The sequence below is a fragment of the Astatotilapia calliptera genome, chromosome 23 (genome assembly GCF_900246225.1).
Source record: "Astatotilapia calliptera chromosome 23, fAstCal1.2, whole genome shotgun sequence".
Taxonomy (NCBI): Eukaryota; Metazoa; Chordata; class Actinopteri; order Cichliformes; family Cichlidae; genus Astatotilapia; species Astatotilapia calliptera.
The window spans coordinates 21,573,607-21,600,683 of record NC_039323.1 but is presented as its reverse complement, the minus strand read 5'-3'; the positions used below and the strand labels follow the sequence as shown (position 1 = coordinate 21,600,683).

At 42.2% G+C, this 27,077-nt stretch overlaps 1 protein-coding gene across 8 annotated transcripts in view; it reads left to right on the top strand.

Annotated features, from left to right (window-relative positions):
- Nucleotides 1-27,077, top strand: part of tns1a (tensin 1a) — a 125,116-nt gene that overhangs the window by 44,042 nt on the left and 53,997 nt on the right. For 5 of the 8 annotated variants that reach the window (XM_026159528.1, XM_026159526.1, XM_026159523.1 and 2 more), the window contains exons 4-5: nt 16,761-16,799; nt 22,201-22,242. In XM_026159528.1, the coding sequence (XP_026015313.1) occupies nt 16,761-16,799; nt 22,201-22,242 (81 nt within the window). Of the gene's footprint in view, nt 1-4,638; nt 4,709-13,878; nt 14,100-16,760; nt 16,800-22,200; nt 22,243-25,609; nt 26,238-27,077 lie in introns of those variants that run through there. The other 3 variants (XM_026159531.1, XM_026159530.1, XM_026159529.1) reach the window with 3 other exon arrangements.

Below are 27,077 nucleotides of genomic sequence, written 5' to 3'. Positions count from 1 at the left end.
GGAGTCAGTGTGCATGTCTGCGCATTTTTATAGGCAAAAGTACAACTGTAGCTTTTCTTCAAGTCAGAGTGAAAAATGTTCTGTTTGCATACTATTTGTACATTTTAAGGCAGCATGATGGTGCAGTGGTTAGCACTGTTGCCTTTGAAACAACCGGCTGGCCAGGCGCCTTGCACTGGAGATTGCATGTTCACCCAGGGCTTCCGTGGGTTTCCTCAAGTACTCTCAGCTTCCACCCACAGTCCGTGCATGGGTTAGATTAATTAGCAATTCTAAAATGACTGTAGATGTGAAAGTGAGCGTGATCTGTCTTTCTGTGTTAGCCCTGTCATGTACCCATAACCTGTCCAGGTTGTTTTCTGCCTTTTGCCCTACAACAAATTCTGAATTGGACAAGTCAAAGAAAATGAAACAAAAGTATATTCAAATTAAACATGTAAGCTCGGTCTGTTTTTGAGTTTTTCTTCCCGTTAAAAGGGAGTTTTTCCTTCCCACTGTCGCCAAAGTGCTTACTTATAGAGGGTCAAATGATTGTTGGGTTTTCCTCTGTATCTATTATTGTACAATCTACTGTACAATATAAAGCGCCTTGAGGCGACTGTTGTTGTGATTTGGCGGTATATAAATAAAATTGAATTGAATTGAAAATGTAGACTTGAGGGCAAACTTAATAAACAATTGACTAACTTTTATTTAGGCATGGGAAAAATCCCAAACAGCAGAAACAGAAACTCTAGTGATGAATAAAGCATTCAGGTAGACACACAGTGCAATCAGTGCAACAGAACAAGGTACTGCGAAAAACTGAGAGTTCAATGCACACAATGTAATTAGAGAGGACACAGCTCCTCCCTAATTACACAAGACACAGCTGGTGAAAACATGACACAGGTGAACAAAGTCGTATGGTTACGGTGTAACCTTGGTTCTCTTAGTGAGAGACTGTCTCTTCACACTGTTACATATTCCATATGTACGGAGTACAACCCCCCTTGGTCGTGGTGTGTGGATATTTCTTTTAAGACACTCCAGCATGCCCGGCTCGGCCCCACAGCTCACGTATAAAACAGCTGTGCAGACGTGACACCGGTGATAGTTTGATCGGGACGCGTCTCCGAGCAGCCTGATGGTGGAGAGATAGTCTCTCACTAAGAGAACCAAGGTTACACCATAACCGTGCATTCTCTAGCATATCGAGACTATCTCTCCACACCGTTACATATTCCATATGTACGGGGTAACTCTGGAAGACACCCCACAAGGAGACAGTGCAACCGAACCACTGAGAGTGAAGGTGCCGGGAGTCAGTGCCAATGCACCAATAGAGACACCACCTTGGTCAGGGCTTCGCAATGTGAAGGCCGAGCCAGGGGGCGGAGGCAGCAGTCTGCAGAGGCTAGACTGGCTTGAACTGGTCATGCAGGATGCAGGACCGCAAGTGATCGGCCGCTCAAGGTCAGCTCGGGAACCGCGAGGCAGACCGCCAGGGCACGCGGCACATCGAGCTGCCAAGTAGCAGCCCGCTGGTCGCATAGGTCTAAGACATGCGGGCAATGCCAGACAGAGAGTCGGCGCTACAGGCTGGAGAACTCTCACTCGCCACAGCGAGGCCTGAGTGGCGTGTAAGCCGGCGAAACGGGCAACAAGCCAGGGGAACACAGCCAGCAACTGCAGGTGAAGCTTGGGATGTGACCCATCCATCCTAAAAGCCGAAGCCGCCCCGAGCTGTAGACAGACAGGGAGGGGGGGCTGGCAGCCTAGCCTGTGTAAGTGGAGGGCTGAGCAAGGCGATGACATGAAGGTCCACCCCCAGCACCATCACCACGTGCTTGTCCGCTGACAGAGGACCCTCAAGAGTGAACTCGCAACGAGACACTCGAGGTCAGACACAAAGTCCCAGTTACTGGGCGTCCCCGTGCTGGCTGTGTAAGTCCGTGACACACAGGCAAAGCACCAACAGGGAGCCAGCATTGCAAGTTGGGGACCTCTCACTCACTGGCCGAAATGTCAGACACAACAAGTTCCGACAAGCGCAACCCATGGCACGCGATTGGAGCGACGGAATGCCAGAAGCACATGCATTCGGCTAGGACGAGCCTGTGCGTACGCTCCCCAAGGATCTCCAGCTGGCGCCTTCGGCTTCTGCCTAGGGCCCAAACCTGGAATCCCAGGAGCAGAGAGAGGAGAGGAAGTGTAGCTCACTGAGCCACTGAGAGGGGACCCTACTAGGTGCGCAATCCTGCAAGAAGCGGGCAACCCCAGACAGGGAGATAGCGCCACAGGCTGGGGAACACTCACTTGGCCGGAAGGTCGCCGGTTCGATCCCTGGGCTCTCTGTCCTGGTCGTTGTGTCCCTGGGCAAGACACTTTACCCTACTTGCCTACTGGTGTTGGCCTGAGGGGCCGATGGCGCGATATGGCAGCCTCGCTTCTGTCAGTCTGCCCCAGGGCAGCTGTGGCTACAACTGTAGCTTGCCTCCACCAGTGTATGAATGTGAGAGTGACTGAATAGTGGTATTGTAAAGCGCTTTGGGTGCCTTGAAAAGTGCTATATAAATCCAATCCATTATTATTATTATTATTACTTGCTGGCTGAGGCATCAGACACAGCAAAGACCGACCAGCGGGCAAGCCGGTGAATGCGGCAATACGCCAAGGGAGCTCAGCCTGCAGCCGCAGCAGCCTATATGCCAGACAGAGACTGGTTAAAGGAGGCCAGTCTCTGTCTGGCCATCCACTGAGTGGATGGCCGAGGTAGGACAAGGCTCAGGGCCTGTCCCAGGAGCAGAGCAGCTGACCTGCACCATCCAAGACAGGGGAGGGGCTGGTGGCACAGGCCACTGAGGGCCCAAGTGAGGAGCAACCCAAGGTTCGTCAGGGCATAGCAGCCACTCTGTGCCATCCGTAGACAGGGGGCCAGCAAGAGTGGGCCTGATGAGACACTGGCGGACAGTTGGGGGGTGTCAGCTCACTTTGCACCTGCTGGCCATGTGACCCGCGACACAGCAGCAACGCACTAGACAGAGAGCCAGCGCTGCGTGCTGGAGAACACTCACTCACTGGCTGACGTATCAGACACAGCGAGGTCAATGGGCTCAAATTGTGGTCATAAATATTTTGTACTTACCAATTCCCTACTGTTTATTCCCCACAGTGTTAAGCAGGCCAACAGCGAACGCTTGATACGCTGAAGCCGTATCCCCTCTGTGTTAACACATATAGCAGCCGAGCTGCACTTTGCCCAGGCGACAGCGTTTGCTTGAACGCTGAAGCCGTGTCCCTGCCGTGTTTCCTCACTGTAGCCGAGCTACTCGCTAGCCAGCTAGCCTTTTTTTTGGCGGCGATAAGCCGAGGAAGGGAGACCAGCCAAGGGGAAGCAAAGGGCCAGCTAGGGGGAACCACGCTAAGGGATACCAGGGCATACCAGGGGAATACCGGGGAACACCAGGGCATACTGGGGAATACCGGGGAATACCAGGGGAGAGGCAGCACCCATGGAGGATGCCGAAACACGCTCCTGATGGATGCACATACATACAGCACTCTCAAGGCACTCACACACACACACAACACAAGTGGAGATCAAACAATCACGGGTGTCACATCTGCACAGCTGTTTTATACGTGAGCTGTGGGGCGTAGCCGGGCGTGCCGGAGTGTCTTAAAGAAATATCCACACGCCACGACCAAGGGGGGTCGTAACCCGTACATATGGAATATGTAACGGTGTGGAGAGATAGTCTCGATATGCTAGAGAACTAACTAATCAGACAAGAGGAAGCAAAATCAAACAAGGCAAACAGCACAGCAGACTAGCAAAAATAAAACAGGAAGTAACGAACACTGAGACAGTGACATTGACATACAAACTTGACACAGAAGGGAATGCCAAGAAATAACAAAACCCTATACAAACTAACGCCTAAGCAAATTACTAACTGAAACTGATTTACTGAAACCAAAACCCAGGATTAAGAATTTTTTAAAATAATAATAATAATAATAGTTCATATAAAGGTATGGCCATAACGAAAGCAACACAAGAAATGTTTTAATAGTATTGACATATTGGTTTTTATAGTAATATCAATTAATACTGATGAATGTGAACTGATGAGAGTTTTCTGCAGTGCAAAAAAACCCCAGGAAAGTTACTCTTTCTTTCTTCCCACTCTGCCTCTCAGTTTCTGTCAAGCATGTGTCAGCAACTACAGAGAGTCTATGAGGAACAGGAGAGAGGAGGAAAAAGAGAGAGAGAGAGAGAGAGATAGGCTGTAGGAGCGGGTGAGCAGAGGGAGGGATACAGAGGGATACAGTTACTGTCTGCCCCCAGACGTCTTTTGCTCTCTCGTTTTGGGTACCGGAATCATAAGGAGCCCCAAGCCACTCTCTTGGCCTTATATAGCGTGTTTCAACATTTCTTGGCAGTTGAAAAGAGAAATCAAAGCCAGCAGTATAAAGAGTGTATCCTGGTCCAGTCCAAGCTGCACAGACATCCACATGTGAGCACTCATATACACAGAATCGAGTTCAGTAGCAGTTCTGGCACGCGTTTGGAGGAGGAAAGTGTCTGTATTTGGTACTCCCTCTGTTGCCCTCTCTCTCCTAGAGAGGGAGGGGGGTCTGAGGGCAGGGAGAATGCAGAGGTAGAAACAAGGCAGAGGGGGAGAGAAGAGAGAGCGTGAGAAAAAGTGGCACCAGTGTGCAGGTAAGAGCAGACTTTAAGATGCACAGACTGATTCATTTGCAATGTACTTGGTCTGCAATTCGAATAAATGGTGTGTTTAGCAAGTTTGTTGGGTTATAAAATTATTTCTTTTGTGGCTTAAAAAGTCTTGAGATGAGAATTGTTTCTCTAAACTCGTAAAGAAGCTGCTGCAGTTGCTGGGTTATGTATCTACAAGCAAGAGGGATGTTTTTGGATGTCATTTCAGTTAAAGCTGATTTTCTCTGTATGTTTTGGATGTAGGCTACTCTCCCACATGCTCATGGGAAAGTTGGTCCCATGGGAAGTGGGACAGGCAGAGTTCATGTAAGTTGCAATTTTCTTTGGGGGGGGCTCAGGAACCTTTTTATGACTGGACAAGCGGAGATTTGTAGCAGCAAAGTCAGGGAGCAACGCAGGTGGGCGAACACGTGTTTTCTCTCTCAGCATGACCTGCATCTGCTGTGGTAATGCAAGAGCAAAACAGAGCAGTTCTTAGGTAAAACCTTTGCAGAAAAGTAACGGCATCTTCCCTTTTTTCCTTTAGTTTTCTTCTCTTTGTTTATCTTTCGTTGAGTGAGGATGCAGAGTGATGGTAGTCATTCAGCTCTGACCTTGAGCTAACACAAGGATGGCAGTTAAACACAGGTGGTCAGGATGTTGCTAAAGCTTAAAGAGACTAACAAAAGAGATAAACGGTTAAAGTTAAACCCTTTTTAGACTATAAATCATTTTAATGAGAACTTATTGAAATCTATTTCAATACATTACATCACATTGCATGTATTGTGTTCTTGCCCTGTGATTGCACCAATAAAAGGGGAAGTTGACCCTTCCATACCATATATCCACCTAAAATATTTTGGTAGATATTAACTGAAGAGATATCTGCCTTCTCTTGAAGATAGTAAAACTTTAAAGGCACTTGCTTTGTGGAGCTCAAAGCAACTAATTAAATACAAAATAAGCATGGATCTACTCATGACAACTGCTAGCAAGCTACACTATAAGAATTGTGACATAACTAGATAATTATATTTGGAAAACACGTTGCTTCTGAGTGTTTTTTTAAAGACTTTCACCCTTCCGTTGGCTTCGGTTCAAAATGAGCCCTTTGGCCTGTTTGCCAAATGGGTCATTCCAACCCCTGCCTAGGACATCAAAAGGCATGTACCATTTCTATAACTGATGTAACCAAAGCTGGGTCACCAGTACTAAAACAGTGGAGTGAATAGATGGATAAACAGCACTACTGTCCAGAAGACAAATGTGTCAATTTGATCTAGAGTTAATTGCCCCTTTAAATTGATCGTAAGTCTCAAAGGAAAATGTTTTTCTGCTTTCGTTCTCTTGCCCTAATCCTCCTATCTTTTATTTAGCATAAGGTATAAGTCTGTTTTCCCTTTAGGTTTATCATGTTTTGACTTATCAGAGAAGTGAAACTTTCATGGATGTCACTGAACTTTATTTCCCAACTACAAATTCCTCTCAGATTTCTGTGCAGGTACAGCCTTTATTTTCCTATGTCATGCATCAGAGTTGTTTTCTAGATCGAAGATGTTATCCACTGTAAGTGTGCCTGGTAGAACCACTGTGATGCATCAGCTCTCAAGTATGTGCTGGGAAGTATTATAAAAGCAGTAGTGACCAGAGAGGATGGCATTTAACATGTAATCCCACAAGAGGACGTGGCTGAAATAGCAACGACTCGGCATGCTCGCTTACTTCTGTCAATAAGTGAGGGGCTAGAGAGGAAAACCCAAAAGCAAGTTTAGATTAAAAGGAAAGTTCACTACCAGAAAACACAAACAATCTACTTTGAGATTTACTCTGTAAGGAGAGTGCAGGCAGATGCATAAACTGAGGCCTAATTTATAGCAAAGGAGTGTTCACCAATTCTTCTAGTAAGCCTATATTTCATTGCATTTTTCTGCATGTATATCATTGATTTTGGCTTGGCGTTGTTTCTTTATTCTTGCTTCACTGTGCCATTAGTGGTTAAACGGCATCCTGCGGCCACACTTAATTAAACAGGAAGTGATAGGCAAACGGTGTAAGGAACAGGCACATTTGCACGCTCCAATACTGGCGCAGTCCACTAATGATGAAAACATGATTGTTTTCGACCTCCACAGAAGCTCAGTCTTTGAAGTGTTATTGCATGTTATTAAATCTGTGCCAAATGTGAAACCTCTTCCACTACTGAAGCCGCGATCAAATGACCTAACCTTTATGGTGTGCGATCATACCCCCTGTGTGTAAAACTCCAAGATGGACTTTGATAGTTGGAGGTTTTCACCCTGTGTCCAAAGTGAACCACAGTTGCACATCTGATATTCATCACTGCTATGTTTAATGGGATATTTTGTCGTCTGCAGCTTGCAGTGATTGGGTTGTAACCGTACAAAGGGGTGATGTAGCCAAGCCACTCACTGTGGGTTGACCATGATCAAATAGCTGCTTCCTCGGAGATCCATGGTCTTTGGCCTCCTGCTCGTCCACTCAGGCCTCAAACATAACATCAGCATCTTGGTTTCGAGGTGAAATAATGCAGTGCCTTCTCTGGTGAAGGCAATTCAGTGAGATGGATCTCGTAAATAACCTCCTGGGTGTTGTGGTAAACTTTGTCTGAACCATTTAGGGTTGACGCTAACACTTATGCTTGTTGGACAAGTTTTACGCTTACTTATGGTGTGTTAGCCATGTGGTAGTGATTTTGTTCTCGTGTACAAAAGAAAAAACTTGTTCTTTTGTTATTCACGAGATTTAAACAGTGGATTTGGCATGAAAAAAAATGGAAAGCTGTCGCTTGATGGATTTCGTGTTTTCATCCTGTCACGGTCTGATTGTTTGTTCAACCATCACAGGATGGTTTTCATGGAAGCTTATGTTTGTGCGATGCTATCAGGCATTGATGGAGTGCAAAACAGCTGGTGAATAGCGTGTTTTACTTTGCAAAAACAATTATTTAGACGTTCTATGTACACACCACCCTTTTCCATCCTGTTTGGATTCTCTCTGAAGCTGTTCACCTCAGACTGAAGGTTTTCAAAATGTCCTTTTCCAAATTTAGATATCCACTGAACAGCTCAGTCAAAATTCCATGTTTACAAAGTGGATTGTCCATTTTAAAGGATATTGAATCATGACTTTGATGCAATGGCTCTTATAAGTGATGGAGAGCATTTTAGTGACAAATTATCCCCATGCAGTATTCTCCTTTGGCAGCAGCGAGTCCTTTATTTTGCCATTATTTTACTACAGTTTGATTTAAGTCTCCTTTCAGATATTATTTAACCACAGGCGACGTTCAGTGCTGCCAGCAAGCCGCTGCCAGCAACACAGTGCCACCCAGTTGAACATGGAGCATTACACACTTGACATTATGTCAAAATGTCAAACCGGGAAAGCAGGAACATGCACTCCAGCATCACAGGACTCAGCGGATTTATTAGGCCTCCAAGTAAAACAGAAACCCAGCCGATGTATAAATCCCCCCAAAAGGCCTGTTTGAGCTCCAGTCCTTATTTGGCCCCCGTTTGGAAAGTGAAGAATTTAGTTTCTCAGGCAAACTGCCATCGATGCGGCAGTGACTCTTGTGTGGGCAGAACGAGTGCTTGAGGAATTTTGAATGTGGTCAGACCCATGGCAGGCTGATTTATTGGAGCCAATGAGATGATTTATTCACAGTGGCAAAAGCATGCTTTCTGCCATCACTTAGGATGAAGTAGATGAACCAAGATCACAGTCATTATCCCTCAATCGGAGAGGCAAAAGGGCAAAAAAAAGAAAAAAAAGAAAGACAAAACACAGCAGCTCCAAGTTAAGAGAGTCAAAAAGTAAGAGTAATGAAAAATGAAAAAGGTGAAACAAACGATGCAAAAGGTGCTGAGTAAATTACTGGCCAGTGTTATACTGCAATCATGTTAGACACCTGTGCAGCTTCCCATTAGTTGTTTCTGTGTTGACTATTTGTCCAGTGATAAAGTGTAAAGTGTGCGTGTTAGTCCCCATAGGGAAATAGTTCCTCTGCATTTAACCCATTCACCCAGTGAAGCAGTGGGCAGCCGCCAGTGCAGCGCCCGGGGAGCAGTGTGTAGGGACGGTACCTTGCTCAGGGGTACCTCAGGGTAGCCGTTCAGTGGAGTCGAACCCCCGACCTTCCGATCATGGGGCCACCACTCTACCTACTGAGCTATCCCTGCCCAGAGCTAAGAAACCTTACCTTAGACTATTTAGACCTGGAGTCTATTTGGAGGATGCATTTGCAGTGGAAAAGATCCTAGTTGGTGAAATGGTAGGAAAATAAAAAGGCTGAAGAGTCAAGTTTAAGAGTCAAAATAAGAAACACTACATACTGGAAACAGAGTCATTTTACAGACATTGTTTAACCTAATCTATTGCACTGTGTGTAATTAAGAATGATTTAAAATCTTTTAAATCACTGTCTTTTATAAGCAAAACATATTTTAAATGCTGCACTGTGTATGTCATTGCACACAGATTGGTTTGTGGTGGCTAATGTTAGCAGTGCTAGCAGCTAGCATTCTTTCCTTGCGTTCCACCATGTAGTTATTTTAAGTCGCAAAGACAGAAATATCTGCTTGTATATTTTAGGTTGAGACCAAGTACAACCATGACAGTGAGCTTACGTACAACCATGATTTTTCTGTAGTACTGAAGAACTGCACTGGTTTCTGCTGCTGTCATTTGTTGCGTTACAATGGAGAAAAAGAAGAGATGCACCAACTGATAGGGCTGCAGGCTCAACTAGAAATACTTGACAAATTAACTTTTTAGATCCAAAAGTTAACTATCAGTACATTAAGAGAACACGAATAAGTAATTTAACTCACTGCTATTTTCTGGTGCTGAGTAGCAAGAGCAGCAACATTTAGTCATGTGCCTGATTACTTGTACACATCCATAATGTGCAGTATTTATCCTACAGCAGTCTGCAAAGGCACATCCACATGGTCACAACAAAATGGATGGCACTTGGATATCTAAAGTTCCTAATGTTTAATGAGTTATGATGGATGTGGAAAATATAAAAGTGGTGTAATAAGAACTACTTAGCTGCAGCTGTCTGTGGGCACATCTGTGAGCAAGTATGATCCTGCCCTTATTCTTCCTCTCTTCCTCTTCCTCTTATCAGAGGATGCTTGTTCCAGCCTGTTTGATGTTTGTCAAACCGATTGAAAAACAGCTCATCACTTTCCTGCTCTGAGTGCTACGTGTTTACTCATTATACAACGATTCAGCTCGGTGGATTGGGTTTGAGAGTCTTTCTTTGATATTCCAGGTTCTCCATTCCCATATAAATCCTCCTTGAGCAACACTTTTCTGAAATCATTACAGCATTTGCCACTCTATTGATATGAGGCAAAAGGAGATCTCGAAAGAGAATGGCAGCACCATGAAGGTGTCAAGTCTCATCTGAGATGCTTGATTTTTGTAATTCAACAGCCCACCTTAACCTCTGTTCACTCCTCAATAAGACCTCTTAGCTGGGGTGGGATTGCAGAGGGACCCCAGTGGCTCAGTTGACTCCTTGTTCTAGCTCAGTAGCTTCCCAGACACCCCTCGTGACTTGACGTGATTATAAGCTCCCTGTAAACCCACTTTGACCCTGTCTTGCTGTTGGAGAGTTCTTTGTGGTCTGGTGCTTTGTAACTACCCAGTCGAACTGAAGAAACTTGTGCAAAGGCCAACGAATGCTCTTTGCTTGGTCATGAGTACAACAATGGACAATGAGTTACGGTCTTTTTAAGATCATGTAAATTCTGGGTGGGGTGAAAATATGATAACAACTACAGCATAGCATGAATCCCTTGAAATCGTCCAGTTGCAAGGAATTTTTTAGTGTAAGTGATCCGCTGCAGAAGATGCATCGATAAAGAGAAATGATCAGATAAACGCGGGTTTCATTTCTCAGGCATTACAAAAACAGCTAAATGAGCTGGATAATTTCACAGATTTTGAGATGGAGCTGCACAAACAATCACTGATGGATGAACCTCAGGTGTTAGTCTGGCTGGATGCTGCGCGTGTGGTGGGGCCTTTCTGAGATTCCTGTGCTTTACCCGTCTGAGCTGGTAAAAACCACGTGAGACCTTCCAGCTGCAGCTGCCATATATGGACGAGGTAGCTATTCTTTCACTTTCTCACATGGTGATCTGCTGAGGATTTTCAGTCTCACGGAGCCGCAGTATTTGAAGGAATTTGAGATGAGCAGCTATGAAGGTTTTGCTTGTAATTTCTTCTCTGCCAGCAGTGTAGTACCTCCTGTACACATGTGATTTCCGACAGTTTGGTGTCTGGATGTAAGCGTTTGACTCAAAGTCCAAATCCTTCTAAGCTTTAGATCAGTGCTGGAAGGAGTCATCACCAGGACAGAACCTGTGAGCTGCACATAAAGGCAGACATTCTTGGGCTCAGTGACGTGTAGCATCACCAGCACCAATTAATCAATAACAACATCGTCTTCTGATATTAGATGTCCGGTACAAAGCATAAATAGGTCAACTGCCGGGGAGTTCTGTTAGCATCTAATAGAATTGGGATAGGTGTTGATTCCTCATTTTGTTGAAGTCCACTAGAGTTACATGCAAGCTGCTTTTTCACCTTGAATCTACCCTGTGTATAACAGAGATAATAAAACTGCTGCAATGATGCTCAAAAAACTGTGTAGGCGTAAGAATCACTAAAGGCCTATATACAGGCTGATGACTAGGGATGGGTATCGTTTAGGTTTTATCCGATACCGGTGCCAAATCGGTACTTTTGAAACGGTGCCGGTGCTCAAACGGTGCTCAAACCGGTGCTTAAAGAATGGAGAACACAAAATTGGTCCAAAAACCTCTCATGTTCAGCTGTTTTTTGTAAAAAGATAACAATGTTAGCCTTTTCTGCAGCTATGGGGCATATATGGTATCACTCTTAGCTGGAAGCAGTGCTTAAACAATGGAAAAAATACAAACTTTGTCCAAAAACCTCTCATGTTTAGCTGTTTCCCTCTTTTTCTTTGGTCATTTTAGCCTTTTTGGCCAGGGTGAAGGGAGTATCTGCCATCAAACAAGAAGACAGCCGCATGTAGCTATGATGGTGTTTGCTAGTTCACCTTACATGCATTAATGTAATAACGTGGTTAGCCTACTCAACGTAAATTACACACGAACAACATTAAGCTACTCACGCAGAGAAGAACGGCTGCTGCTGCCATCAAATACGGCGCATTTCTCGGCTTTTAAAAAAAAAACGCTATGCGTCGCCAGATGTTTCGTCGGATTCGAGGTGTTACTTCCTTTGACAGTATCACAGTATCAGCTTAAAGCACTTGTTGCAGGCTGCTGATTTTGCATATTTTGCTGTGAAGTACAGCCAGACTTTTGACCGCTTCGCCTTGGGCATTTTTAATCTGTAGCTCTGCATAAAAGAACGTACGTACCTGGCCCCGCCTACTGTCCTCGGAAACGTAAAATGATTGGCTAGAAGTGTATCACAGCTCAGGAAAAAAAAGCACCGAAATAAAGCACCGAAATGTGCGCTGCTTTTCGGTCTGGTTACTACCGTTTATGTCAGAACGACACCGGTACCCATCCCTACTGATGACTACACCAATGTTAGTAAAATGCTTACTGACATTTTAGAAAAGATACAAATTTATGCCTTTAAAATAACTTTAGTTTTGATTTACACAATACACATGCAAAATCAATGTAAACATAGTTAACCATGATATGGTAGGGCTAAACTTGGATTCGGTAGTACCAGATAGCCATCATCTTGGTGGTTTGAGGCAAATAGAAACCGTCTGAAAAATACACAATTTGTCTTTTAAAGAGATTTTAAGCCTTCAATCAGGACCACAACAGCCAAAATAACATCTGCAGCCTTACCTATTTACAGTGCTGTGAAAAAGTATTTTCCCCATTTCTGATTTTTATAAATTTTTTGCATATTTGTCACATTTGCATGTCTTAGATTACTAAAAAAAACTTCAATATCAGACAAAGATAACCTGAGTGAATACAGAATGTTGCTTTTAAATATTGAATTCCGTTATCAAGGAAAAAACACTATCCAAACCTTCCTAGCCCTGTGTGAAAAAGTAATTGCCTCGTAAACCTAATAAGCAAGCTCTGTGACTAGGACCTCTTGGCCCTTTTCAACTCTCCACACTGAAAGCCTGGGGCAGGTGGCGAAGCAGCAAAACAGTTCAGAGCAGGCGTCATTGACAACATGAAAGCGATTAAGCCAGACAAAACATGAACGAAGGAAGGCGGTCTTCAAAGCAGGGTGTTGTCAGCAGTTCACAAATGATTTGTGAGATTTGACAAGAAGAGGCTAATGTGGGCTATCATTTAGATCAGCTGATCAGCCCAGAGTGTGGGCTGATTTTAACCGTGTGGCTTTCCTGATATGAAAAGTCTTACCGTATGTAAGACAACCTGGCAGTTAGTATAATAAAAGGCTGGTAACAGTGTCTCTACAATGTGGTATGGTCAGCTTCGTCTATAGATGACCTGCTTCATGCTTTTTTTGGTAGCACTGACTGGTGGATTGATGCCTTCACATTGCACATTAGCATGCTTTGGGTGGGATCTTTTCTGCTGCGATGTTATCCCGCTACTGTATTCTGATATGCTTGATGATAGCATTACAAAGTCAATGAGTCCTTTGTTTTCCCAGAGCAAACTAATTATGGCCGTTTCCTTCCTGCCCCCGTCTGCTGTATGCTGATAGCGCGCTCTCATCTAAGCCCTCGTAAACATCCGTCAGCTCACAGCGCACTGGCATAGTGGCTGCTGCACGCACTTAATTAACCATGCATGTATCTGTACACACTAAAGTAAATACAATCAGATGGACGTCATACAGCTCGCTGGAGAGGTGCCTGTTTATGCATCGTAATCAGTGATTTGTGGTGCAGAGGGTAACACAGACTATTAGGGGACATACTTGCCTGCCATGAATACTATGGACAAAATGTTTTGAAACCCAGTTTAGCCTGGGATGCCCTGACTGCTATTTAAAGATGCTCCATGTGACACTGCAACATCAGGAAAGCAATACGGCTCTAATTTTGAGGGGATAGTATAATTAGGCTACAAGTGATACTGTTGCTTGGGAGGTCTGGCAACAGGTACTGTCCCTTGGCTCTGCATTTTTTAGTACTGGTGTAGACACATTTGTTGTAAATCCTGCTGTTGTTTACTGAAAGGAAAACATGATGTTGAGCATAAAGTGGGGAATGATGCTGAGACAAAAAGGAGCGGAAACCTCCAGCTGCCCGTGAAGAGAAGTATTTGGATGGTACAAGAATTTTACGCTATGAGGGCAAAAAAGGGAGTGGATCATGAAAAGAAAATCTCCAGCAGTACCAGCTCAGGTCAGGTCTCATGCAGTAGTTCTGGTGTTTTGATGTTATGTTAGTAATGCCTTACCAATCAGCCAATCAGAACCTTTTTTTTAAGAGGGGCAATTAGAAGACAGGGGCAGGACCTATAATGGCTTGTTTCAGACGGAAGCTATACTAAAGTTACATATTAATATAAGGATTATTAAGCAGAAATGGCTAAATAAAAAGTGTTTAATTGTCATTTATGCAAAAAGTCTTGAGCCACCTCTAATTTCTTTAATATTAGGGAAAATGGCACATATGTGTGGTCAGTATTTGGTGTGACCACCTTTATTCTTTAGCACAGTGTGAACTCTCTTAGGATGCTTTCTTGTCACGTCTTTAAGTCACCTTCAGGAATAGTTCTCCAGGCTTCTTGAAGGGCATTCAAAGATCTTCTTTCTTCTCCACCACACGAATCCACACACCAACATGCTCGTAATCCAATGCAGGAAAGAGAGCAGCAGGTCTGGGGAGACTGTTCACACAGAGAGAGAAAAATCTCAAAAGCCAAACTCACTCACTCACGAAGTATCACGAAAGCTAGGAACTAACACTAACGTGTCTCATGCAATCATCCAGCGATGACAGGATCTGAGCCCCAGCCTTAAATAGCCATGGAGTAATCAGCTGTGCAATTAGAGCCAGGTGCATGGGCCAAAGGCAGGACCCGACAGTGAGACCGCCCAGGCAGAGCAACAAGGGGGAGAGAAAACCACCATAACAAATGTAGCCTCGCGGGGCCAGCCGGGCAGACACAGGGACCATGACACAATAATGTTGAGGTCTGGGCTCTGGGGAGGCCGATCCATGGCTGATACTGCTCCACTGTGGTATGCTTTGACTGTACTGGCAGTGTGTTTGGGATCATCGTCTTAAAAAAATGAAGCTGTTGCCAATCAGATGTTTTCCAGATGGTTTTGCATGGTGGAGCAAAATCTGATGGCACTTTTCTGTATTCATAATTCATTAATTTTTACAAGATCTCCAACACTAAATGTGGTTTCATCTCTACATCAGACCTGTTGTCACTGATTTTCAGTCCAGGTTCTTGTGTTATTTTCCTTCCTGAGGTTTTTCTCCCCTTTTTTCTCCCCTTCATTAAGTACTGCTTCTTGACAGCCACCCTTCCACTGAGACCATTTCTGATGAGGCTTCAGTAAGCTGAAGGTCCAGATGCATCTTTCAGGTCCCGTGTTAGGTCTTTGCTGTAGTTTTCCTGTCTCTTAAAGACAAAACTTTCGGATACTGTTCATCTGCTGTAGATATCTGTTTGGGCCTGATGCTTCTTTTTTGGTTTTCTTCCTCAAATTTGTTAAGGCTATCCCGAATACAAAATGCCAAGTTTCTGACATAACACTGGTTCATCCCTTGATTTAGGAGCCTTTTTTATATTTCAGTGGTTAAAATATCAGTATTACGTGTCTTAACAAACAAAAAACATTCATCTGAAAATGGTCAGATACAAAGATGGTGACTGAAAATTAGTCAAAAAAGCAGCCAATGTCTGATAAAGCTTCAGAAAGAACTATTGCCTAAAAGCGCTTCAAAAAAAATTTTTTAAGCCTTCTTCTTTTGTCCTAGATGTTTCTAGTTTCTGGAAAAGTTTTTTTAGAAACTGTTTTTTCACTTTTTTTTTTTTAAGGAGATACTACAAACGATGTTTTTCATCTAATAGCTCCTTGGGAATCACCTTGTTGAAAAAAAATGCTATTTTATTTTATTCATGTCAGAATATGGGATCTTTGGCATCTTTCACAGATTCAACAAAAGAAATGTGAACAAATGATGTGTTTTGGGAAAGGGTGCTCATAGCAAAGTGCCTAAATGGTTCTTTGCTAACTTTTCTGTTATGTGGCTGTTAAGACTGCTTTAGAAAATTACAAGAATGTCAGGCTCACTGGAATCAAAAGAAGGAAACAAGGGGTGGCTCAAGAGTTTTGCACATGACTGTAGCATGCCGAATATTATACACTGTCTTTTGTTTTGAAAGGCAAAACTGTTTGTCAGTCAGATACTTGTGTACAATTCTGTTTCATGTAGTGCATATAAGCTCACTTAGGCTAGTGATGGTGGTAGTGTGTAACCTGGATTTCTGCCATGATATCTGAGTTGTTATTTAACACAAGCGAAACCACTTTGTACCGTGTTTTCGCCTGGATTCTCGTATACAGACTGACCAAGAAAAGCGGCATGCAAAATAAATGATAGTCATACTATAATGTAATGTGTTTATCCATGTGGGAACTGAGTGTAATGCAGTGTTCATTAGTTTTGTGGTGTTCTCTGGAAGCATTCTCTCAGTGTGAGTTGACTGTGAAATGTGATTTTTGCTTGGAATAGATATTTCCCACACAGAGGAACAGTCAAGGGTGCTTTCTTTTTTATAGGCAGTGGTTATTTCTGTTCTGTTGGGAAACACTCAGGCATTCAAGAGGAAATATTCAGAGATGTCTCTCCCCCGCTGTCTCTACAAAAATAAATGCAATTCTTACAGTAGTGTTTTTAAAACACAATTTAAAGCACTTCAGAGAACTGAGGACACTAGCTGAGTCATTTTTCTGCTTCTACCCTCCTTTACTTACCTATTTTTTACGCGCTCTCCTTAAAAGTCAGACATGACTTCAGCTGGTTTCTCTCTTTCTCTTACAGGTCACCACATCATGTCAAACAAATACCAGCTATGAGCCGGTGAGTATGACATGTGCATGCATGTGTTTCAGCAATCTGTGTGTGTGTGTGTGTCAAACAAGACCATTAAGGAAACATTTAAAACTCCTGTTGACCTCTAAAATCCTTTTCATAAATTTGATGGCCCTTCCTAGAATTGTGTCAGAGCCACACACAGCTCTGTGAGGCCGTTGCTGGATGTCAACTATAAAAGCTTCCTCTCATCTCATAAATGCTGTTTGTACAAGGCAAACCAACTCAAACTGTGTCCTGTAGAGGTGATAATAACAGTTGGTCACAATCACCATGTGACTGGCAGATCAAACCTAGCCAAAGGTAGAAAATTAATATGCAAGCACAAAGAACTATTCAGCCAATATGTCTGCCAGGAGCACTGGGACATTTCTTGGTGTCCTGATTGTTTTGTTCTGCCATGAACATGAAGATGACCTGGTATTCCACTGTAGCAAGCAGTGATAAGTTGTCAGAGTTCAGGCATGAAACTCACACACTGTCCACAGGCAATGACAAGACACGACAGGCAATGCATGCAGTGTCTACTGTAGGGGTTTCTTTGCAGACAGATTGACCAGAAAAATGCATGGTTTGAAAAAAAAAAAAGTTAGAGTAGAACGTGAGAAATAACAATAACAAGCTAAAGCTTGTAATACTATATTTTAAAATATATAATACTATATTTTGTATTCAAAATCAGTTTAATTAAAGATCTTGAACATGCTGGTGGATTAAAAATTACAGAAACATAAAAGGTTAATTTGGTAATATCCAGTGTTGTTAATTTAGGGCAGATGTGCCATAAACCTTAGATTTAATGGTCATCTGACAAATTTGTTAAGCAATGTATGTGCTGTGATTGGTGTTTCCTGGCCAGTTTTTGCAGGGTGTTTAGCTGTCTCAATGACTTTTCTAAAAGATAAATATTATAACAAGTTTGTTACCTCATAACACAAAACATATACTTGTAACACTGACAATAAAACATTTAAGTCCAAGACGAAATGTGCTTGATGCATTCTTTTCAAGTTAATTGCAAAGCTGCCCAAAATGTTTATCTCATGTTAGTGGTTTTCTTCTTCACTGCCTCTCATGACAAGGTGTCAGTTTACTGATAACTTATCGCTACCTGTGAATGAGTGGGAGTCTGCAAAATCATTGGCACATATGTCCGCCCGCATGTTTAAACATGAACAAGAAGGAAATGAAACCGGGGCTCCGTCATAGTGTGGTTGTGTCACAGGGTCCTTTTTAAGAAATTTTCTAGGCTGTCACTCCTGTTCTCTCACTATGAACTTTAAAGAAGTCCAGACGCTTTTCTTTCCAAGCTCCTTAGACTGTGATGACCTGAATGACTGAGAACCTCCATCCATCCATCCAACCATTCATTTTCTTCCGCTTATCCGGGGCCAGGTTGCGGGGCAGCTGTTGTAGTCGAGAGATATAATCTCTCCAGCGTGTCCTCCTCCTGGTGGGACATGCCCAGAACACCTCTCCCAGCAGGCGCCCAGGAGGCATCCTTGTCAGATGCTCGAACCACCTTAACTGGCTCCTTTCAATGTGGAGGAGCAGCGGCACTACTCTGAGTGGCTGAACTTCTCACCCTATCTCTAAGGGAGAGGCCAGCCACCCCTCGGATGAAGCCCATTTCTGCCGCTTGTATCCACGATCTCGTTCCTTCGGTCACTGCTCAGAGCTCGTGACCATAGGTGAGGGTAGGGTAGGTACTGTTTATCAACCGGTAAACAGAGAGCTTCGCTTTTACACTCAGCTCTCTCTTCACCACAACAGACCGGTACAGCATCCACATCACTGCGGCCGCTGCACCTATCCATTTGTTGATCTCCCGCTCCCTTCTCCCATCACTCATGAACAAGAACCCGAGATACTTAAACTCCTCCAGTGGAGTGGGCACTCCACCCTTTTCCGGCTGAGGACCATGGCCTCAGATTTGTAGGTGCTGATTCTCATTCTCACCGCTTCACACTCGGCTGCGAACCGTTCCAAGGCGAGCTGGAGGCCATCACAGCATGAAGCCAACAGAACCACATCATCTGCAAAGAGAAGAGATGAGATCCTGAGACCACCCAAGTGAAAGCCTTCCGCCACTTGGCTACACCTAGAAATTCTGTCCATAAAAATTATGAACAGAATCGGTGACAAATGGCAGCCCTGGCAAAGCCCATCACCCACCACAAACGAATCCGACTTATTGCCGGCTATGCAGACAAAGTATCCTTGAGAGGATGAAGAGCTGATCCAGTGTTCCACGACCAGGACGAAAACCGCATTGTTTCTCCTGTATCCGAGGTTTGACTAGCAGCAACCTGGCATAGACTTTCCCAGGGAGGCTGATGAGCGTGATTCCTCTGTAGTTGGAACACACCCTCTGGTCCCCTTTCTTAAAGATGGGAACCACCACCCGGGTCTGCCAATCCAGGGGTATTGCCCCTGATCTCCACGCAACATTGTAGAGGCATGTAAACCAGGACAGCCCTACAACATCCAGAGCCTTCAGTAACTCTGGGCGGACCTCATCCACCCCAGGGGCTCTGCCACCAAGGAGTTGTTTAACTGCCTCAGTGACCTCACCCTCAGAGGTTGGCGGTCATCCCCTTTGTCGCCAAACTCTGCTTCCTCCACGGAAGATATGCCAGGGGATTAAGGAGGTCCTTGAAGTATTCCTTCCACTGCCCAGCAATTTTCTCAGTCAAAGTCATCAGCACTCCACCCGCACTATACACAGTGCAGGTAGAGCACCGCTTTCCTCTCCTGAGTTGCCTGACGGTTTGCCAGAATCTCTTCGAGGCAGTCCTCCCACACCTGAGTTTTTGCTTCCGCCACCGCTCGCGCCGCATTCCGATTGGCCTGTCGGTACCTATCAGCTGCTTCCGAAGTCCCCACAGGCTAACCAAGCCCGGTAGAACTCCTTCTTCAGCTTGGTGGCTCCCCTCACCTCTGGTGTCCACCATTTGGTTCCGGGATTACCACCACGGCAGGCACCAACTACCTTGTGGCCGCAGCTCTGTGCAGCAGCTTCAGCAATGGAGATGCTGAACATGGTCCATTCGGACTCAATGTCCCCTGTCTCCCTCGAAATGCTGTTGACTCAGGCTCCTTCCCCACCAGAGAGGTGACATTCCATGTCCTGATTGCTAGTCTTGGTAGCCAGGGATCAGTCCGCCAGGATAACTGAGAACCATCACAGACATATTCTCTCACTATCCCCTTATCCAGCTTTATGTCAATCATCTTGCTTAATACAAAAAGAAAGTATAAGGATTGCAGTAAAGGGGGTGGCTTTTACACACAGACTTTTAAAAAGCATCCACACATCCTGTGGTGCTTTCATTAATTTGGTATGAGCTATGCGGATGCTGCCACACTGAGCAGAAGAGGAACGATAGAGAGCCTCAGTGAAAATCATTATTCCCTTTTCCGTTAAAGCTTTCTGTTTTAGAGGATAAAATGGGATTTATGCACTGCGACAACGAGACTTGAGCCATTTTCATTTTAATGAGCTTGAAATTGGAGTTTTCATTCATTTCCACAAAGAATGCTTGCTCAGCAAATGTTAGGTCATGATTAGAAAGCCAGGAGAAATACCAATTTGATCATTTCCCTTATTTGTAGTGAGTATTTAATGAACTCAAATATGAGAGGGATCAGTTGGTCCTGTTTTATATTTTTATGATTAAACCACCAATAGTTTGACCAAATTTGGAAGATTCCAGGCTACAATAACTACTTTTCACTTATTTACTTTGGGCTTTGGTCTTTTAAAATCACTGCTGCAGCTTGTTAAACAGTCCTTCGGATTTGTTTACAAAGCTCACTGCAACCTAAGACCCTGTACTTAACTCAGTTAAGAGATTTTCCTTAAAACATGGATCAAGCTCTGTATCTCTGTGCCTCTAATTACATACTTTCTTTTTCTTTCCTTCTTTCTCCATCTCTGCCTTGTTCAGGGACAGACATGCACAATTTAAGAAACTGATTTGAAATTTTAACTCTTTATATACCTTTGAATGCAAATACTGTAAAAACTCACAAAATGTCATGAAATTAGTCAGCAGAGACTTCATGCAATAGGATTTAATTGAAAAGTATGACAAGGAAAACTGGATCCAAACATACATCTGTATTTAGTTTGTCTCAGTTGTTAGTTTGGTCAACCCTAAACACCCAAATACCCTAAAATAAGGACATTTGAACTGGCATCAAAATCTGAAGTAACCTCAAAACAACATTTTTAAAAAAAACGTGACTGATAGTAGATTTTTCGGAGCTAATACTGATGCTAATACTATGCTATTGCTATACTGAACAGAGAAAATTAAGTATTCATTGTTTATGGACTTTCCAACAGTGTTCTAACTTAATATGTAGTTGGCAACTTACCGTGAAGATGCAGATTATCTCCACTCCACCAAATGCTAAGTTGTGATGCTACTCTGCTTTGTGTGCTACAGACTCTCCTGAGAGTTCTGTAATCAAAGGACTTACTGCGCTTTGCTTAATAAACTATAGGATGATGCTATTGCTCAATCACCAAAAACATATTTGTTATGCATTATGCTCCATACAACAGAAAATATTTTGGCAATATTTATGCTAATATGACTATATCTTTGATAGGAAAATGTTGGCTGATTATATAGAGAAATAGAAATGTTATGGTTTTTGTATTTTCACAAAAAATTAAAAACAAAAGAAGGAATAGTTACTCTTTGTGCTTTCAACAGCGGCTGCAATTTACTTTACATTTGTTGCCTATCTTTTTGCTTTCTTGAAGGGTAAAACATACCTTAAAGCCAAATAATCATATAGCATCTGCTAGTTGGGGTCATTGTTCAAAAAATTAATATATTAATGTAAAATGTAAACATTACTTGTTACTTCTTGGTTCTTAAAAGTATAAGAGAACGTTAATTAGCAATTTGTTTAGCTACACTTTTCGTTACGCTTATGGTACTCTGTAACATGATCTGTCTTAATGATGACACACAAAAACATCAATAAAAGGCTGTGAATAAACATGAACAGATAGCAATAAAGGCTACAAGCCTGCCTGCCTTTGTTACCTGTTGAAGATCAGGCTCTGACTGCTGGGCTGGAGTCTGCATACACTCAGCTGAATCGAATTTAATACAGTAATGCATTACATTACTGTATTACAGGCAAATGTAATGTTGCATTACATTGGAACATGTTACGACTGAAACCTACACACACTGAGTGAGTATGGTAGGTGACTGTCACCCAGGCAATAAGTGAGAGCGGGACATCCAGCAAGGAAACCTGGTTCTCACATCTCCTTCTCATCTTTTTTTCTCACCATGTTGTTTCTTCCTTTGTGTGAAAGAAACAATGATTAACCCGCTGACTGTCTCACTTTTCTCTCCAGCCTCCCACTCCTCAGCTGCCATTAAAGCATGTAGATACACCGGTAAGTAACACTTCTTCTGCGTAAGTGTAATGCCAAGAAGACATGCTTTAAAAGATGTTCATTCATAAAAGCTGCTATTGTTATTGCAACAAGACGCTGGAATAACAATCCTCAAGTACATTACTGTATGAAGCAAAACATACACAGACACCTGGATAGATACAGCTATGTACTTTTTTTTCTCAAGGTTCGTGCAAGACCCCTCAGTTCCTGCAATTACAGAAATAGCACAGTTCCATATATGTTGCACCACATGCATGGAACTGAGGTCTGTAGAGAAATGGTTTCCCCAATTCAGTGTTGAAGTACTTGAATCACTTTCACAACCCTATATAACACAAACATAAGCCAAACATTACTGTCAATTATCACAAGCCAGCCTCAGCTATTGTGGCTGAAAGGGAGCAGTCCAACCAGGTTTCATATAATTATGGAAAACCTTCACAGAATAGCAGAGGAGCCGATTAATGCCAATGGCTAAGGTTTTAATTTGAGGCGTCCACATACAGTTTCTCAAAAAATCCAATTATTAAGAAGCAATAAATGTAATAACAATGACTCAGCAGGCACTGAAATATGCTGTGCTTTGAATAGTATGTTTTGAAATAGAGAAACATGTGCAGCAACCTACTGTAGAAACAAATGCTAACTACAGACAATATACAGTGCAAACTGCACACATGAGCTCTGATATTTGCATTAATTCATGTAAAATTACTTATTACTAAATTAAACCAACTAAGGAGAGTCTCCATCTAGTTGTATATTTATTAGCTTTGAATCAATAATTTAATCAGGGAATAATTCTGTTAAGCCTTGATCTCAAACATGGTTCACTTTAAATCTTACAAACTGCAAAAGGTGCAAACTGCACCATCCACTACATTTAGAACTCAGTTTATAGACCCTTAAAGACTGGAGCATATTTTTCCAATGGATAATTTCAGACTGCATATGTTCAGATGTTCAGGTTAGCTGAGGTGTCTGTTCTCTGCCACTGTAAATGAATATGTGGTACATACCTGAAATAAAAAAAAAAAATAGTAAGCTGTAGAGGCATATGTTTCTGCCAGTCCACTGCAAATTTTCTCTTATTTGTGCCAGAAATCAATGCCAAGTCCTGGCTAGAGACTAGGCATGCTTGTTCTGTCTGACATTGCTAACAGTGGAGAGTGTAGGGATAGGTGGCGGGGACCCAAGAACGGAAGAGCTAAAAAAACAAAACAAAGAAAGAACAGAGAAGAACACTACCAATGTAAAACGAAAACTGTTATTTAATGCAAACCAATCCAAAGGTCGCAATTAATTCTTTTTGACTAAAAGGGTTCCTTTGTCTTTGTCTCCTTTTTCATAAGACCAGAGGAATTTTGTATTTCAAAAGATAAAAGCAGAATTCTTACATCCTTGTTTTTCGTCCTCTCTTTTTTTGTGTGCCTTAATGAGTCCATGTCTACATCCAATGCCCCCCGAATGTTTAGATCAGAAGCAGGAGATGACTCAGAGTGGGATTATTAACACAGATCGGCATGTACACACCAGCTTATATAGAGATTTATCCGCAGTTTGTGCCTTGGGAGATAGAATGGAAGATGATTATGTCTAATGTGCTATATGCAAAGAACAAACAAACAAACTGAAACAGACAAAAGCACAAAAACACCGTCAAAAAATGAGAAACAATGACCAGACACATTTTATCTTGCTAGCTAGCTTATACAACGTAGTTAGTGTCCTCCTATTGCTGTCCAGGAAGTATGATTGAAACACATCCAGAGGTACACAGCTTTAGTTTATCAAGAGCATTCTTTAGTTAGCTTTTTGCATTTGTTGTTAGCTACCAATCTAAGCAAACATAAGGCTAAAGTAAACAGCACATTGTGCTAGCTAGCAACAAATTAAAGTGTGTATTTAGCCACAAGTACTTAACTGCATGCAGAAATTTAGTGTTTAGCACATCCTGAGGATGAAGTTGGTTATGTCTCAGTGTTTTGAGCAGCTTTTATGGATGTTTTAGAGTGCCTTTTTATTGTGAAATTAGGCTAGTGTTGGAAACCATTCCAACAGCTATGAATTGCAGCTCACTACATCTTGTCAAACACAATAAAACAAGCTGGAAACATGTGAAAACCTCCGCCCTCCTCTTATTGTTCAATGTTTATTAATCAGCGATACTTTTTAATATTTTTAACATCATTCTATCAAAATATTTTTTTTTAAAAACTGCATTTAGAAGTGTAAGTTATATTCATCCTGTTCAGTTAAATACAAGCCATGTGTTGCGGCTTCATAGAAATGTCATCTTCTTGTGTAAACAAGCAAGCAACTGAGATTGTGAGGAAATAAGGCATACTGATGAGAAACACCAGCACTAAAAATACAAAGACAGAGGCTACTAATTGTATTGACTATGGTCTTGTTAATCTTTTTAAATTGTAACTATAAAAAGTTGTCACAAACAGTTTGACAGTGGCATACTGGTATTTGGGACTAAACATATACAGTCCCTTCCAGACATTTCCAATAAAAATTGTGTTGTATCGTCAGCTGAATTTGTGATCCTAATGTATCAACCATGCCTTTTGTTTAACCAGTAAGATCTGTGTTGTGGTTGTCATGTATTTTTATAGCATTCCCAGTGTTATCCCATTGTATCAAGTTGCCTTTTATATATTTCACAGATATAGTGTTATGCTTATTGGTTAATATGTTGAGGAGTTGTCATGGTATCCTCTTCTCTCTGTACTTAAATCCTGGAGTCATCATTTATGAGGTTTTCCGTGTATGTGTGCATCTGTGGTGTGTGGACCAACATGCAAATGGAATATTTATTTGGTTAGTCCATGCAGGATACATGCATTGTGGTTTTGACTCAAAATGCACCATTGTGATTATAACAGAGTCAGTGTGGGGCCTACTGAGGGTCATCCAACGGTATAATGGGGATTTTTGAAATCAGTATTTAGCATGGAAGAGTGGATGCACAGATGTAAGCTCTACCTAGAGAAGAATCAAACATAATTCTAACAGACAGAAAATGTTATAAGGGACGATCGTGGCCCAAGAGTTGGGAGTTCGGCTTGTTATCGGAAGGTTGCCGGTTTGAGCCCCGGCTTGGACAGTTTCAGTCGTTGTGTCCTTGGGCAAGACACTTCACCCGTTGCCTACTGGTGGTGGTCAGAGGGTCTGGTGGTGCCAGTGTCCGGCAGCCTTGCCTCTGTCAGTGCGCCCCAGCTGTGGCTACAATGTAGCTTGCCATCACCAGTGTGTGAATGTGTGTGTCAATGGGTGGATGACTGGATGTGTAAAGTGCTTTGGAGTCCTTAGGGACTAGTAAAGCGCTATACAAATACAGGCCATTTACCATTTTACCATTTTATTTTTATTCCACACTTTATGTAACCTGTTATTCCATGCTGTTGACCATATTCTTAAGGGTAGTTAGGAACAAACATTTACAGGACCCAGACACCACACAAGCACACAGGATGGTGAAAGATATGAGCCAAGAAAAGCTGCAGGGGAGAGAGGGGCAGTCAGATATAATGAGAGATAATAAGACCAAGGGAGGAGTAGTTCCAGAGAACAGAAAGTGGGTGGGAGGGAGGAAGAAAGATAGAGAAAGTAGGGAGAAGACAGCTGAGAAGGAACGAAGAAAAGGAAGATGCATCATGATATATTACATAATCGCTGAACAGGCTCGGCACAAATGGAAGGGACTCTAACATCTTGACCATGAGGATGTTGGAGAGAATGAACGATTAAGCTTTGACCACCTGGATAATCAGTTGAAATCCCAAAAAAGAATGAGATGTACAACACCAAATTTTTCTTGGATTCTTTCGATTTTATCAAAAAGCCTGGTATTTGCAGCTTTATCGTTGCTTAGAAACAGAGAGCAGTGGGTCCTCACCATGCCTTTGGTCAGCACCATTCGAATGCATTTTGCCAACCTGCTTCCTGGCTGGAGGTGTAGTACTGGGTTCCAATTTGGCAAGGTAGGCCACTCCCATGGAATAAAGGTTTTTTTTTAATTTATGATTAAAAGTTGTAAAATAACTCAACTTAAATTTCTTAGTGCCTTTTAACCTATGTGTACTGCATTCAGTCTTCTCCCACTATTTCTCTATGAGATACGTATATTGTAAATATAGAAATGAATTACTCAAAAATCTTTCTAAAATATTTTTAAACTGAGAGGAAAATAATTTATTTGTGATAATAAGATAAGTAGTAGTCTGTGGTAAAATGACAAGACAAGCTCAACCATTAAAAGTATTTAAAAAATGGAAAGGAACTAAAAAAGGAATTTGTCGGAAATGTTAACGTTTAACAAATTAATGGCTAAGCATTAGAAAATTGAAAACAAAATACATTAATTACAAAATACATTAACTATTTATGTATTTTTAAATATATAAAAAATGTACAGTGTATAAATATCTAATATATAAAGTATCTAAATATACACAGACACAGGTGTGAATAAACAATTGGCCTATCGTGGGTGGGAAACCAGAAGGCCAGAAGTAAAACAAACAAACAAAAAACTGGGTTACAGAGTATATAAAATAAAACAAAACAAAGTAACCAAATGTCAGTGTCTTACAAAAAAACTTCACGTCATCACAAACATGATGAATGAATTGGTATAGCAAGACAAAAGTACATATACGCATTTAAAAGTTCTTAACTTACAGTAAAAACAAATTTGTTAGCATAACTGAAATTAAACTGAAGCTCCTCCTGAAACAAAAGCAATTAAAAGATTAGAACAATAAATCAAAATTAGTACATATGAAAATTAGACTATTACTAGATTAAACTGCATGTTAATA